Genomic DNA, 14,624 nt, shown 5'->3' with positions numbered 1-14,624 from the left:
GGATCCTTTCATGCTGGGACATCCTGGATACTACTCGTAAATGAAGAAACTGGACAAGGTGAGGAAAAAGTAGGTCTCCAGCTCATGGTGAAGGCCAAGGTTGGCAGTGGCTGCCTTGAGTGACTGCTCAGAACAGACTCTAATGGAGCATTCAGGATGAGCTAATGAGTATGGAGAAGAGTTTAGGGCCCATGTGGGGTGACTAAGAATGCTGCTAATTCTAATAGCCACAAAGAAATTTGGTTGAAAGGAACTTGCCACATTCTACGGGTCAGGTGGATCATCAGGAAAGAGGCTAAAAAACAATGTGGAATTTTATCTTTTTAATCAAAATGCTTGATCAAAATTCACAAATAGCCAGCCGGTACTGCAGGCAGCCCTTGTCATTCCATCGCCCATCTGTATACATCTCTACACACTTCTCTTTGCCCGTACCCCTGGGCTCCCCCGGGTACCAGTTGGTGTAGTTCACAGAAGCCCCATCCAGGTATTGGAACTCTCCAGGGATCTTGTCTTCAACCATGCCCAAGTAGGCATAGATGTTGTACTTGGTCACGATGCTTGAGATGGCCTCGTTCTCCTCTGGGCTCCTTGGTACAGCAATGTTGCCACCTGCCCTGATACATGTCTCTCTAATGGTATCAAAGTTGGCTGACTGCCCATTGGTGGAGAAGACTTTCTCTCCGACGGGCAACATGGATCCTTGCAAGCTGAGGACTAAGCAGAGAAGCCTGGGTTACACCACTGACCCTTAAGCTTTTTCCATAATCTCTCCATCTCTGTCTTTCTTGGTGTTTTCCCTTCCTTTCCCCAACCTCACTTTAAAGTCCATCTCCGTGTTCTCTAATAGAGATCTCTGAATAAACAACAATTATTTATTGACAGAATTTACAGTTTCACGCTTTCTTGGGAGCAAATCCATGCCCACTTCTGTGACATTCAGAGGCAGTAGAAAAGGAAAGCACCTTTCCTTCCTCCAAAGTCACATGTGTACACTTACTTGCCAGGCATTTAGGTTCTGGATTCTGGTACCAGAGACTAGAGGGAAGCATTAAGACATCTGTGCTTGGTGACACTCCACACAGTCCCCTTACCTCCCATCATTTGCTGTATCTTATGTCTTATCTCGAGGAGATCGGTCTGCAGTTCCTCATCCTGGTAAGCTGGAAATCCTGTGAAGACCCCCACAATTTCAGGATGGGGCAAGCCAGCCAAGAGCTCCACTTGCTACCAAACAGGTATTCCGCCAGCGAAAAGGCCAGAGTTCTATCTAATGCTGTGCACAGAGCCCAGGCCCTAGTTACAAGGGTCCAGGAGCAGAGCTTCTGTACTCCTACATACCCATTTCTTAATACAGCCTTGAGTCTGCTCTGCTTTCCTGTATCCCTTGACTGGCCCTGCATGCACATGCTCATCTATGTGTTTTTCTAACTGAAGAAAAGGACCCCCATCCCATATGCCCTACCAAGACCAGCAATAATGACCTCTGAACTCTCCTAATGGGCTGCTAAATTGATCCATACTCTAGAGCTTCTTCCAGTATGCATGATTCCTGATCACACTGTCTGCCTGGATTCCAAGTCCATATAACCCTGCCTACCTTACAAGATGTTCCAGAACCTCATCCCTAAGAATGACCCCTAGGCCTCCCAGTGGTGCTTCCCTTCCCCTATAGGACACCATGTGTCCCTCTGTCTGCAGCCATGATGCTTGTCAGTCTCTGAAATGTGATATTTAAGCCCCTATGGCTTCTCTCTTCAACTTCCTAGTTTCTTATTTAGGTTGAGCAGTATGCCTTGGACCCTCCCTACAATTCCTCATGTGACTGACAAGCTGTACCATATTACCACTGACTTCTGTCCCCAGCCCTGCTCACCTGGAAGACCCCTCTCTCCAGGCTCTCCCTTGTCTCCACGTTCTCCAGGGGCACCAGGGGCTCCAGGCATCCCATCACGCCCAGGAAGACCTGGCATTCCTCCAGGGGGGCCCATGGGACCTACAGAGTAAAGAGGACACAGACATGTAGGCCCCCTTTAGCCTGTGGATGAATCACTTGTCTCTCCATCGGAACATTGAAGACACATGCTACAACCTAAGGACTCCAGAGAAGTCCCATCGTCTAGTGCCCTGTACGGGATGGCTCTCATAAAAACAGGTCCCTGTCCCCGAGCTAAAAATGTGGTAATCCATACAGTAAGTACCTGGAAGTCCAGGGTCACCTTTGATACCATCTCTCCCATCTCTGCCAGGCAGGCCATGGTTTCCAGGAGTGCCAGGGATACCAGGACTTCCGGCACACACTTCTGTCCCATTGCACTTGATACCAGCAACAGCAGCCAAGAAGAGGACAAAGGCTAAAGAACACAGCGACATGGCTGCTGCTCCAGTGACTTCTCCTGCAGGAGGGAAGGATTACCAACCCATCTGTAGCATTAACGTGGCTCCCCTCTGCCACACCCCCATTCTTGCTCCACTTTGCGGGCCCCAGGAACAGAGTAGATCATGACAGACAAGCAGATATAGTCAAGATTACCAACAAGACCCAACTCTTCCCAGTCAGAAATCCCCAGGAGCATCTATTATCTCACACAGCCTCACACCCCAGCCCTCCAGCGTCAGATACTATGATCCCTGATCAGAGGAGTAGAACTCAGGGGAGTCAGGGGCCTGAATCCTCAAGGAGATTCTTTTTTGTTCTAGCCTCACTGGTAGCTCAAATGGAATCCCTGTACCTCTCTGATCTTAGCTGACCCCAGTGTGAAAATCCTAATAGGGCTGTCTATTAGCTGGTCTGTCCCTCAGTATTTTAAGTTACTCTGTTCTCAGGAGTCAGAGAGCCAACGACAAACAGTGATGAGTAGGGTTCATGGTTCCGCCAAAATGGCAGCAGTAAGCAGGACCCTCCTGCCCAGTTAGTCCTTAATTAGGTGTGCGGATCTTACCTCCAGAAAATCAAAACCAGAGGACACTCAAGCACTGGTGGCCAAGCTCACGCACACGCAGCCCACAGGTGGTGTGGCTGTCTGCCTCCAAGTCAGAGTGGATATGTGGACAGCATCACTTATAGAGGTACAGGCTGTCAGCTTTCCCCACCCTCAGAGTCCCTATCACAAGGGAGGGCCTGGCAGGAAGCAGCCATCTCGTTTACACAGCTCAGTTTCCTTCGGAGTACTTCACAAGAAAAGCACTTAGAACCCTTGAGCAGAGCACGGAATCTGCAGGAAGCAAACTCCAAGTGTGTGGGAAGGGAATCTTTGTGTCAATCAAAGTCGCCCCTCTCTTCTGAATTAACACCGCTGGCTAGCAGCACAGACTGAAAACCTTTACCCAGGTTCTGATGAAGATCCACTATCACTCAGAGAAGAAACAAAGCACCAGAACAAGCTTGACACAGAAACATGGCAAAGGCTAGCTACTCTATGCTCCACCGGTGGCCATAGAAAAGAAAGCAGAGAGCAAATTATGATGCTGAAAATTGATAAAGGTATTAGGTATTAAGAAGGAGATTAAATAAAGGAGGATCAGGAAAAAGAAAAGTAAAGAAGGGTTGAATAAAAGAATGTAGGGGGAGAAAGAAGAGGAAAGAAGCAGACCAAGACCAAAGAAAAAGTGTATTTACAAAGTAAACACACACACACACACACACACACACACACACACAAAGGTAGTTCAAGGTGAGAAGAGGAAGAGAAGAATTGAAAAATGCTTTTCAGAATTAAATAAAGTGCAATGCAAAGCAGAAGATGGTGCAGCCAGTAAGGGCTTGCTTTGAGACTGCATCCACACCCAACATGATGGAGCGGCGGTGGTCCTCTGTAGTCCCAGTTGCCCTCTGTCCAGACGGAAGTGGATACAGGAGAACCCGCTGGAACTCCCTCGTCAGCTAGCCTGGAGTGAACAGCGGCGATCCGGACTCTTATGAAATAAGGTGGAAGGCGAGGACTGATGCTCGAGCTGTCCTCCAGCCTCCACAAGCGTGCAGCACCATATGCATGTCCACATTCACACACAAACTTGCGAAGGAGATACAGAAACAACCATTTGCACATTAAAAGAGATCCAGCACCTTATCGAGCAGGGAAATACAAAGCAACACTATCATCTAACAAGCCAGAGGAAGAGCAACAAGTGCTGGGCACACAAAGAAACTTCCCAGCTCAGACTCTTCTAGTTGAGTGGAAAATAAGACAGTGGTTTTGGAGACAGTTTGGGAGCTCCACAGCATATTAAACAACTAATTATTCTTATAATGCAGCAATTCAATTCTTAGATTTATACCTAAAATAATTGGAAATAGGTATTACAAAAACCTGTACACAGCTGCTCAGATCCAAATGGTATAAACAGCCCCAGTATTTATTCATGACCCACTGATGAGCAAACCAAATGGAATGGCGCATTATTTAGGCAAAGAAAGGACAAAAGTAAGGATGTGTGATATGGTATAAATAAACCTTGGAAGCATTTTGTCAAATGAAAGGCACAAAAGACAATACATACAGTTATTCTAATTATATTAAATGTCTAGAGTAGGCAAGTCATCCAGACAGAAAGTAAAAGTCACCACTAATGGGTAAGGGATAGAGAAACTTAGAGTGACTATTGAATATAGGGTTTCTTTGGAGAAAGGATAAAAATATTAATTCTGGAATTAACTTTGAGGATCAATATGGGATTTTCTCAGAAAATCTACCTCAAGACTCAGCTATATACCACTCTAGGTCATATACCCAAGGGATGCTCAACCATACCACAAGGACACTTGCTCAACTATGTTCATAACAGCATTATTCATAATAGCCAGAACCTGGAAATAACCACAGTGTCCCTCAGTTGAAGAATGGGTAAAGAAAGTTTGGTACATTTACACAGTACAATAATACTCATCTGATAAAAACAATGACATCATGGAATTTGAAGGCAAATGGATGGAACTAGAAAAAAATCATCTTAAGTGAGGTAATCTAAGCTCATAAAAATAGTATGTACTCACTTGTAAGTGGGTATTAGCTATAAAATAAAGGATAACCATGCTACAATCCACAGACCCAGAGAGACTAGGTAACAAGGAAGGTCCAAAGGGGACATGGATCTCTCTGGGAAGAAAAAATAAGAGAGCTTGTGGGTGGGCTGGGAGAAGTGGGGATGAGAACATGAGGAATAGGATTGGGGGTGGGTGGAGGGGAAGAATATCAAAAGAGATGACAGGAAAAGCGGTATTTCTCAGGGTCAGACAGAAACCTGGTACAAGGGAAACTCCCAGGAATCTGTAAGAATGACCCCAGCTAAGACTCCTAACTGTTGTTGCCATGTTCTTACTGTGTTCGGCTGTGGAGGGCCGGACCACATTCTCCATTGCTTCTAGGAACAAAGGTAGAGATTGACCTCTGTGACCCCAAGGTGTGGCGGCACACGCCTTTAGCCCTGATGCCTGGGAGGCAGAGACAAGCAGATCTCTGTGAGTTCAAGGTGATGTAGCACACGCCTTTAATCCCAGCGCACGTGCTTTGTAACTCTCTACCGCTGTGTCCCTGCCTACTCCCGAGGCATCATCTGGGATAATGGGCAGTGGACCGATTCAAGAGTGACACGTCAGAAGCGAGGACTGTTTCCTTTATAAGGGCTGGGTTCCCCTCATTCTGGGTCTCCGCTTTGGAAGCTGATGCTCTCCCTCTCAAGAGGCATTAAAGCTTTACTGCAGAAGTATCCTAAGTGCCCCGCGTCGTTCTTGCTGGCGAGACCGTAGCGCGGGACAACTGGTGCCGAATCCCTCGGGACGCTGGGGGACCCTGACAACTGCTCGCACCGCCGGAGACCCCTTGGACACAAGGAGGATTCAGAACTGCAGGGTGTTTACTCAGAGAGGTATGACTATTCTTGGACTTTTCGGTTTTGGGCTTGACTTGTTTCCGCATTGGGAAGGTGTCGTAGGGGCCTTGCTACCTCTTTTAGCAGTCCTCTTATATTTTGCCAAAAATTGCTTAGAAGATAAATCCTGCCAGGCTGTTGTTGCGGACGGACAAAATGTATTGGAGGAAGTCCAGGATAGCATATCAGAAACTGAGTGCAGTGAGAGGTTAGGCGCGCCTACAAGAAAAAGAAATAAGGAAATTGGATCCCCCGGTGGTTCTGAGAAAATTAGAAAGGGGGAGAAGATTGACCTACAAGGTCAAAAGCTTTCTGATATCAATAATAAGAAAAAAGAAAAAACCAGTAGTTTATATCCTCTGCAGGGGCTTGAAGCTCTGCAAATTGAAAGTGACCATGAAAATGAGCACGAAAGTTCTGGCTCAGGAGAAGAGGAAGGAGAACTGGATACAGAGGAGGAAGTAGAATTAGCCAGCGGCAGGGCCATGAGGTCATCCCAAACGGCCCATCCGCCTCCTTACGAGCCGCGCCCTCCCCCAACTTCCCCTTCGGCGCCTCCTTATGAGGAACGCCTTGGGCCAAAGACCTTTTCATTTATGCCTGACAAGGTCAAAAGAAAGTTACACCTGGCCTTCCCTGTTTATGAAGGGGAAAATGGGCGAGTACATGCGCCTGTGGAGTACAACCAAATCAAGGAGTTAGCAGAGTCAGTCAGAAAGTATGGAGTAACGGCTAATTTTACCTTAGCCCAGTTGGACAGATTGGCCTCGTCTGCCATGACTCCAGCAGATTGGGAAGCAGTTGCAAAAGCGTCGCTCATCAGCATGGGTCAATATTTAGAATGGAAAGCGCTGTGGCACGAGGCAGCCCAGGAACAGGCCAGAGCTAACGCTCAGGCCTTAACTCCAGAACAACAGCAATGGACATTTGACCTCCTGACTGGGCGAGGGCACTACGCCATGGCCCAGACAAACTACCCTTACGGCGCCTACCGCCAGATAGCCGATACAGCTGTAAGAGCATGGAAAGCCTTGACAAAAAAGGGAGAAGGGAGCACTCCGCTCACCAAGATTATACAAGGGACGCAGGAGCCTTTTTCAGATTTCGTGGCAAGAATGACTGAGGCAGCAGGACGCATTTTTGGCGATACTGATATGGCCACGCCCCTAATTGAGCAGCTTGTCTTTGAGCAAGCCATGCAGGAGTGCCGTGCCGCCATAGCCCTTAGGAAAAATAAAGGGCTACAGGACTGGCTCAGGGTCTGTAGAGAACTAGGAGGACCCCTGACGAATGCAGGTTTGGCTGCAGCCATCTTGCGGTCACAACAACGCCCTTTTAAAGGACCAGACGCAAGAGTTTGCTTTAAATGCGGGAAGCCAGGACACTTAAAAAGGGACTGTAGGTCATCAGAAAAGGAGAGAGCGCCCCCTATGCTTTGCTCACGCTGTGGTAAAGGTTATCATAGGGCAGAGCTCTGCCGCTCCGTTAGGGACGCCCATGGTAAGATCCTCCCACCATTAGGAAACCCACAGATTGATGATCCAAAAAACGGAATGGCGGGCCCTCGGTCCCAGGGCCCCCAAAAATATGGGAACAAGTTCGTCAGGGCAACGACCGAGGGACCCTCGGAGGCAGAACAAGGATGGACTTGTGTGCCTCCACCGACTTCTTATTGATGCCTCAAATGGGGGTACAGCCCGTCCCTGTGCAGCTGCCTGAGCCCCTACCCCCTGGAAGCGTGGGCCTGCTTTTAGGACGTGGCTCGCTTACCCTACAGGGATTAATCGTCCACCCAGGTCTCGTTGATAGTCAGCACACTGCTGAGATACAAGCCCTATGCTCTTGCCCTAGTGGAGTTTTTTCCATCAGTAAAGGAGACAGGATAGCTCAACTACTGCTTCTTCCGGCAGACATCCGCCAGAGGCCGGAGAATAAATTAATGGGGTCAACAGGACAGGATTCAGCCTACTTGGTTGTTAGCCTTCACGATCGACCCAAACTGCCCCTTTGGGTCAATGGTAAATGCTTCGAAGGCATTTTGGACACCGGTGCGGACAAAAGTATTATCTCATCGCGCTGGTGGCCGCGGTCCTGGCCCATTACCGAGTCGTCTCATGCCCTACAGGGCTTGGGCTACAGTGCAAACCCCACCATTAGCTCCGCCAGATTAACCTGGAAAACAGACGAAGGGCAGTCGGGATATTTTACACCATATGTCCTCCCCCTGCCGGTCAACTTATGGGGAAGAGACGTGATGCAGGGCATGGGATTGACCTTATCTAATACATACTCATCTCAGGCCCAAGATGTTATGATCAGAATGGGTCATAGGCCAGGAAGGGGCTTGGGTCGCTCCCAGCAGGGAATACGGGAGCCAATAAATCCTAAACCTAATGTCGATAAACAGGGCCTGGGTTTTTCCTAGGCGCCACTGGGGCAGCACGGCCCATACCGTGGAAAACAGAGACCCCCGTATGGGTTCCCCAGTGGCCACTTACTTCTGAAAAACTGAAAGCAGTGAATCAGCTAATTAATGAGCAGTTGGCTCTGGGACACATAGAACCATCCACCTCTCCGTGGAATACACCCATTTTTGTCATTAGAAAGAAATCCGGAAGGTGGCGCTTGCTGCATGATTTGAGAGCCGTTAATGAACAAATGCACCTCTTTGGACCTGTGCAGCGAGGACTCCCGGTGCTTTCAGCTTTGCCCAAAAATTGGAGTCTGGTAATAATAGATATTAAGGATTGTTTCTTTTCTATTCCATTGCATCCTGCTGATAGGCCTCGCTTTGCTTTTACGGTTCCTTCAATTAATCATATAGAGCCTGATAAACGTTTTCAATGGAAAAACCTCCCTCAGGGTATGTGTCTCAGTCCGACCATTTGTCAGATGTTTGTGCAGGAGGCTCTTAAACCGCTTCGTGAACGGTTTCCATGTTTGCTCGTGGTTCATTATATGGATGATGTACTTATGTGTCATGAGGACTTACAGGTCCTAAAGGAAGCCTACCCACAGCTCGTTAAAAGTTTACAGCTATGGGGTCTTCAAATAGCCGCTGAGAAGGTCCAGATTGCAGATACTGGCCAATTTTTAGGTTCTGTTATTCTTCCTGAAAAGATTCTGCCTCAAAAAATAAAAATTTATAGGGATGATTTGCGAACGTTAAATGATTTCCAAAAGTTGTTAGGAGATATTAATTGGCTGCGACCGTTTTTAAAAATCCCCTCTGCTGATTTGAAGCCATTGTTTGATATCTTGGAAGGGGATACTCATATTACCTCCCCTCGGGCTTTGACGCCGGCAGCAGAGGCAGCCTTGTTGCTAGTGGAGGAATCCATTAAGGAGGCACAGCTGTGCCGTATTGATGAAACTCAACCATTTGCTCTATGCGTGTTTAAAACAAGAAAGCTACCCACCGCTGTGCTATGGCAGGACGGACCGTTACTGTGGATCCATCCGCATGCTTCTCCTAACAAAAGTATTGATTGGTACCCCGCCGCTATAGCTCAAATTGCCCTTAAAGGCCTTAAAATGTCTGTTAGTCATTTTGGCAAGCACCCAGAGGTTATGATAATTCCCTATACCTCCTCTCAGGTACAAACTTTGGCCGCTGCCTCTGACGATTGGGCCATTTTGGTTACCACCTTTTCGGGGAAAATTGATAATCATTATCCTAAACACCCTCTACTGCAGTTCGCTGCATATCATCCCATTGTGTTTCCCCGAGTTACATCTTTTGCTCCGTTAAAAGACGGGATGACGGTTTATACAGATGGCTCCAAGAATGGTGTGGGAGCCTATGTTGTCGGTTCTAAAACATATATAAAGAACTTTTCTGCCACCTCGCCCCAGGTGGTGGAATGTATGGTGGTTTTAGAGGTTCTTCAAAGATTTCCTTGTCCCCTTAATATTGTTTCTGATTCTGCCTATGTGGTTAACGCTGTTAAATTATTAGAAGCCGCTGGAATTATAAAACCTACTAGTACAGTGGCAGCTCTTTTCCAGAGGATACAGGATTGCTTACTAAGTAGGAGAGCTCCATTTTTTATCACACACATAAGAGCACATTCGGGGCTTCCAGGCCCAATGAGTCTAGGCAATGACCTGGCTGATCGTGCTACGCGGCTTGCTGCAGTAGCTCTTGCCTCCCCGTTGCAGACCACTAAAACCTTTCATGACAATTTTCATGTTACAGCTGAAACCCTGCGCAAACGTTTTTCTCTTACCAGAAAAGAGGCTCGCGATATTGTAACCCAATGTCACAGCTGTTGCCAGTTTCTTCCTATCAGACACACTGGCGTGAACCCCAGAGGGATTACGCCCTTGCAAATATGGCAGATGGACGTAACTCATCACTGCCTTTGGAAAACTTCAGTATGTGCATGTGTCGATTGACACATGCTCTGGCATTGTTCATGCCACACCGCTTACAGGAGAAAAAACCTCTTATGTCATTCAACATTGCCTTGAGGCATGGAGTGCTTGGGGCAAGCCCACATCTTTAAAAACGGATAATGGGCCTGCCTATACTTCTCAAAAGTTTAAGCAATTCTGTGCGCAGATGCAGGTCACCCACATTACAGGCCTGCCTTATAACCCCCAGGGGCAAGGTATCATAGAACGAGCGCATCGCACCCTCAAATCTTATCTACTTAAACAGAAAGGGGGAATATTGACAGAGCTGCCCACGACGCCAAGGGTGGCCATCGCCATGGCTCTGTTCACCATAAATTTTTTAAATCTGGATGATAATGGCCAAAATGCTGCAACACGACATTGTTCGGATCCGCAGCGGCCCAAAGATTTGGTTAAGTGGAAAGATGTGCTTTCTAATGAATGGAAAGGCCCGGATCCCATTTTATTGAGATCCAGGGGAGCTGTTTGTGTCTTCCCACAGGATCAAGAAAGCCCATTCTGGCTGCCAGAGCGATTGACCCGAACAGTGAAGAGTGATCCACAACACACGGATTCGCCTGAGGACCTGGCTGCTGTTCCTCCTGCCATTTTGCGGATGGATGACAGAGCACCGATGGAGGACACTCTCAGCCTTCCTGAAGCTGTTACCAGTCAACCATAGGATGGCGGTGTCTCCCCGATTTTTTACAACCAATAAGACTCTGGGCCCCCTCCCTACCGTCCTAGAGATGATTTATAAGCTTGGCCGTAGGACTCCAGTCCTGGGCCGTGTCTCTCATTCCCCTACTTCAAAGAATGGGTGGGGGTGGAAATGTTTTGGAACAGTCCTATGCTATGGATTAGTGTTTCTCCTCTGGATGGTCTGCTGACTCAAATCCCAAAATCGTAGGGACAAAGTGGTTATTGCACAAGCGCTGGCTGCCCTGGAACAGGGGGCCTCTACTGATGTGTGGTTATTTATGTTAAAGCAGTAAGGTTTAAGCCAACCAGCTCCTGCACCCCTAGGACTGTGGTCCATTGCACAGGGTGGAGTGCTTGGCTTAGCTAGCCCTGAAGGTTGTCGAGCTGAAGAGCATCGCACAGAGAATGGCCCTCTCTGAAAGATAAGTCGCTTTGCTTAAGGGTTTCCTGCCGTATATTCCCTTTCCCAGAAAATTGGCAGAGGGCAGGCTGGATAGGTTCCAGGTGTCATGAGCCTAGGGACAGATTCCGTGCAAGCCCATCGTAATGTTTTCATTTTGGGAAGTGCGACCTCTATCTTTACCTTCCTAGGGAGTTGCCTTTCTGCAAAGAAGTAAAAAAAGGGGGATATGTGGAGGGCCGGACCACATTCTCCATTGCTTCTAGGAACAAAGGTAGAGATTGACCTCTGTGACCCCAAGGTGTGGCGGCACACGCCTTTAGCCCTGATGCCTGGGAGGCAGAGACAAGCAGATCTCTGTGAGTTCAAGGTGATGTAGCACACGCCTTTAATCCCAGCGCACGTGCTTTGTAACTCTCTACCGCTGTGTCCCTGCCTACTCCCGAGGCATCATCTGGGATAATGGGCAGTGGACCGATTCAAGAGTGACACGTCAGAAGCGAGGACTGTTTCCTTTATAAGGGCTGGGTTCCCCTCATTCTGGGTCTCCGCTTTGGAAGCTGATGCTCTCCCTCTCAAGAGGCATTAAAGCTTTACTGCAGAAGTATCCTAAGTGCCCCGCGTCGTTCTTGCTGGCGAGACCGTAGCGCGGGACATTCGGCATTATGATTACTATGTGGAAGAACAGCATTGTATCTAGTATAGTGTGATTATTCCTTGGGAAAATCCCACTCCTCACTGGGCAACTTATTTGCATATCATAATGAAGATGATTTTTATAAAAGCAAAGATGATTAGTTAGATCTATGATTTAACTGGACTTTCTGAGTTAGCCTAAAAGATACAGGTGGTTAGGACAGATAGTAAAGATGATTAGGGAAATGGTTTAGGCTAGCCATTCTGCCAATTGCTCCAATAAGAGATACAAAAAAGACAAGAGAAAAAATAGGCTAAAAGTTACTTTCCCCTTCCTTAGATATGAGATTTGCAGAGGATGGAAAATAAGAACAAGGAAGTTTCATGCATTATAGGCCCGTGAATTCTGCCTGTGGGAAAACAGGCTCATGATCAAAGAAAGCAGCTATGTCCCTACACCCAGGGTTAGGTCTGAGCTCCTCGGTCATGGAGCTTATGGAATTAATCACTGGCCCCGGTGTGCAACAGGAAGATACAAAGTTGGGAACAGAATTAAATGACCCTCCTGTGTGTAAAGGAAAATGGTGAAGGGGCCACTGGTTTAAAGTTTCTCTGGAGTAGAGTTAAGGACAGAAATCTGTCCCACTGAAACCTCGAACAGCTGTCTGCTAGTACAAAAGGAACTGGCTGGAATTGTTTGCTTTGTTTGCTTAAAACTTTGTTAATCTCAGTAATTTAAAAAAAAAAGTCATTGCTTTGGAGAGAAGATGTTATGGTGGGAAAATTAACACAAATAAAAATGTTTAACTACTTGTGGGCTTCCAAGGAAACATGTGACTTGTGATCTTATTGTGATTTCATCTTATGTAAAGACTTTAATTTGGTTTTGGAAAATATGTAACTTGCGGTTATGAAGTAATCTTTCCTTGCATAGAAGTTTTTGTCTTGGGTGGTATAAAAGGGATAAGAGAAAAATAAAAGACATAGTAAAAGGTTAATATCGTGGATGATATAAGAGGAGAACAGCTGGGAAAAAGAACAGGTTAAAAGAACAGAGCAGAGAACAGGGTAGGAAGAGCAACAGGTAGGAAGAGATAAGAGAAAAATAAAATGAAGGATTAAGTGTTGGTCCTTAGATAAAGTGTGTCTCTGTGCATCTGTTCCAATAATTCACCTATCCACATCTCCTCTCCAGTCTCTCTGACCTGCTGAGAACCTGCTGGGGGCTGAGTGCCCTTGTGGCAGTGGCCAAGCAGTGATTGATCCAGTCTGCGGTCCATGCTGGGAAAGCTAGCCCACTCTTGACACTGCCTGGAATGCTAGGATCCAGAGGCTAGATTGCCCAGAGACCAGGAGAGAACCAAACACGACTGGAGAGGAGAAAAGTCAACATGATGATGCTTAATAATGTTCTGCTATACTTATAGAATGGTGGCTACCCCAGTTGTCATCAGACAGTCTTCATCCAGTAACTGGTGACAAAGACACAGAGACTCAGTCACAGTCACATTAGGTAGAGCTCAGGAAATCCTGCTGACAAGAGGGTGGAAGGATTGTAGGAGCCAGAGGGGTCATGGACAACACAAGAAAACTCACATAAACAGCTAGCCTTTGCTCATACAAGCTCACAGAGACTGAACCAACAACCAGGGAGCCTGCCTGGGACAGATCTAATATGTGCTGACAGTTGTGTAGCTTGGTCTACTTGTAGGACTCTTAACAGTGGGAGCAGAGGCTGTCCCTCTGCTCTGACTGGCTTTTGGGGACCTGGTCCTCATACTGAATTGCCCTGCCCAGTCTCAGCACAAAGGACGTGCTTAGTCTTACCACAACTTGATATGTCATGGGTGGCCTACCTGTTTCTAAACACAAGCAGAGAAGGAGTGAATTGGGTAGGGGAGGCAGCAAAAGGGACTAGAAGAGGAGGGAGGGAAAATTGGGGTAGGTACGTAAAATGAATAAATAAATAGATTTAATTAAAATACTCAAGAATTAAATAATGGTAATGATACAACATGTAAGGCCATTGCTTACACAGTTTAAAATGATGACATTTGTAAAATGTACATTAATCCACTTTTTGTTTCTACAACAAAATACTTGATCCCAGATAATGCATTTAAAAAGATGTTTATTTTGCTAAACAATATCTTAACTTTTGTTGCAACTCATACATATAATCCTAGTCCCTGGAAGGCTGACAGGGTAGCTACTTGGGAAGTTCAACGGACTGCTACACTACAGAATAAGTTCCTGTCTCAAAGTAAACTAGCAAACACACAATCAAGGAACCCACAAACAAAAATGTCAGCAACTTCCTTAGATGTCAATGTACTAAATATTTCTGTTAAAGGTAGATGAGCCTAGTGGCATGGGCCTATAGCTCTAACTATGGAGGCATCTGAGACAGGAGGATTGCAAGCTCAAAGCTTGCCTGGCCTAAAGAGTGAGTTCAAGACCAGCCAGAACAACTTAGTGAGAGAGTATCTGAAAAAAAGATAAGAAAAGTGAAAAGAGGAGTCTGAAAATAGGTCTGGTAGATTGCTTACCTACCTGAGCACCTCCAAAGAAAGCAAGAACCCAGCAGGGACTCACTGCTTCCTTTGATATTCCTCCTGGG

The 14,624-nt window shown here is 46.8% G+C and overlaps 1 protein-coding gene across 1 annotated transcript; it reads right to left on the bottom strand.

Moving 5' to 3' along the window:
* Nucleotides 1-308: 308 nt before the first annotated feature.
* Nucleotides 309-3,100, bottom strand: LOC125391697 (pulmonary surfactant-associated protein A). Its single transcript, XM_085687887.2, has 5 exons — nt 2,943-3,100; nt 2,202-2,396; nt 1,877-1,996; nt 1,095-1,172; nt 309-717 (listed from the first exon to the last, which is right to left on the bottom strand). Exons 2-5 carry the CDS (start codon nt 2,371-2,373, stop codon nt 341-343), a joined length of 747 nt encoding a protein of 248 aa, XP_085544013.2. The 5' UTR covers nt 2,374-2,396; nt 2,943-3,100; the 3' UTR covers nt 309-340.
* Between the last annotated feature and the right edge of the window lie 11,524 nt (nt 3,101-14,624).

Source organism: Myodes glareolus, chromosome 5 (genome assembly GCF_982192425.1).
Source record: "Myodes glareolus chromosome 5, mMyoGla1.1, whole genome shotgun sequence".
In the NCBI taxonomy this organism is placed as follows: Eukaryota; Metazoa; Chordata; class Mammalia; order Rodentia; family Cricetidae; genus Myodes; species Myodes glareolus.
This window is presented reverse-complemented; position numbering and strand designations above follow the sequence as displayed.

Bases quoted from the DNA above. Each gene is read 5' to 3' on its own strand.
- LOC125391697 (XM_085687887.2), bottom strand. From the start codon at position 2,373: ATGTCGCTGTGTTCTTTAGCCTTTGTCCTCTTCTTGGCTGCTGTTGCT. The intron at 1,997-2,201 runs GTACTTACTGTA...TTTACTCTGTAG, and splicing joins AGGTGACCCTGGACTTCCAG to GTCCCATGGGCCCCCCTGGA. The intron at 718-1,094 runs GTAAGGGGACTG...TTCTCTGCTTAG, and splicing joins GATACAGCAAATGATGGGAG to TCCTCAGCTTGCAAGGATCC.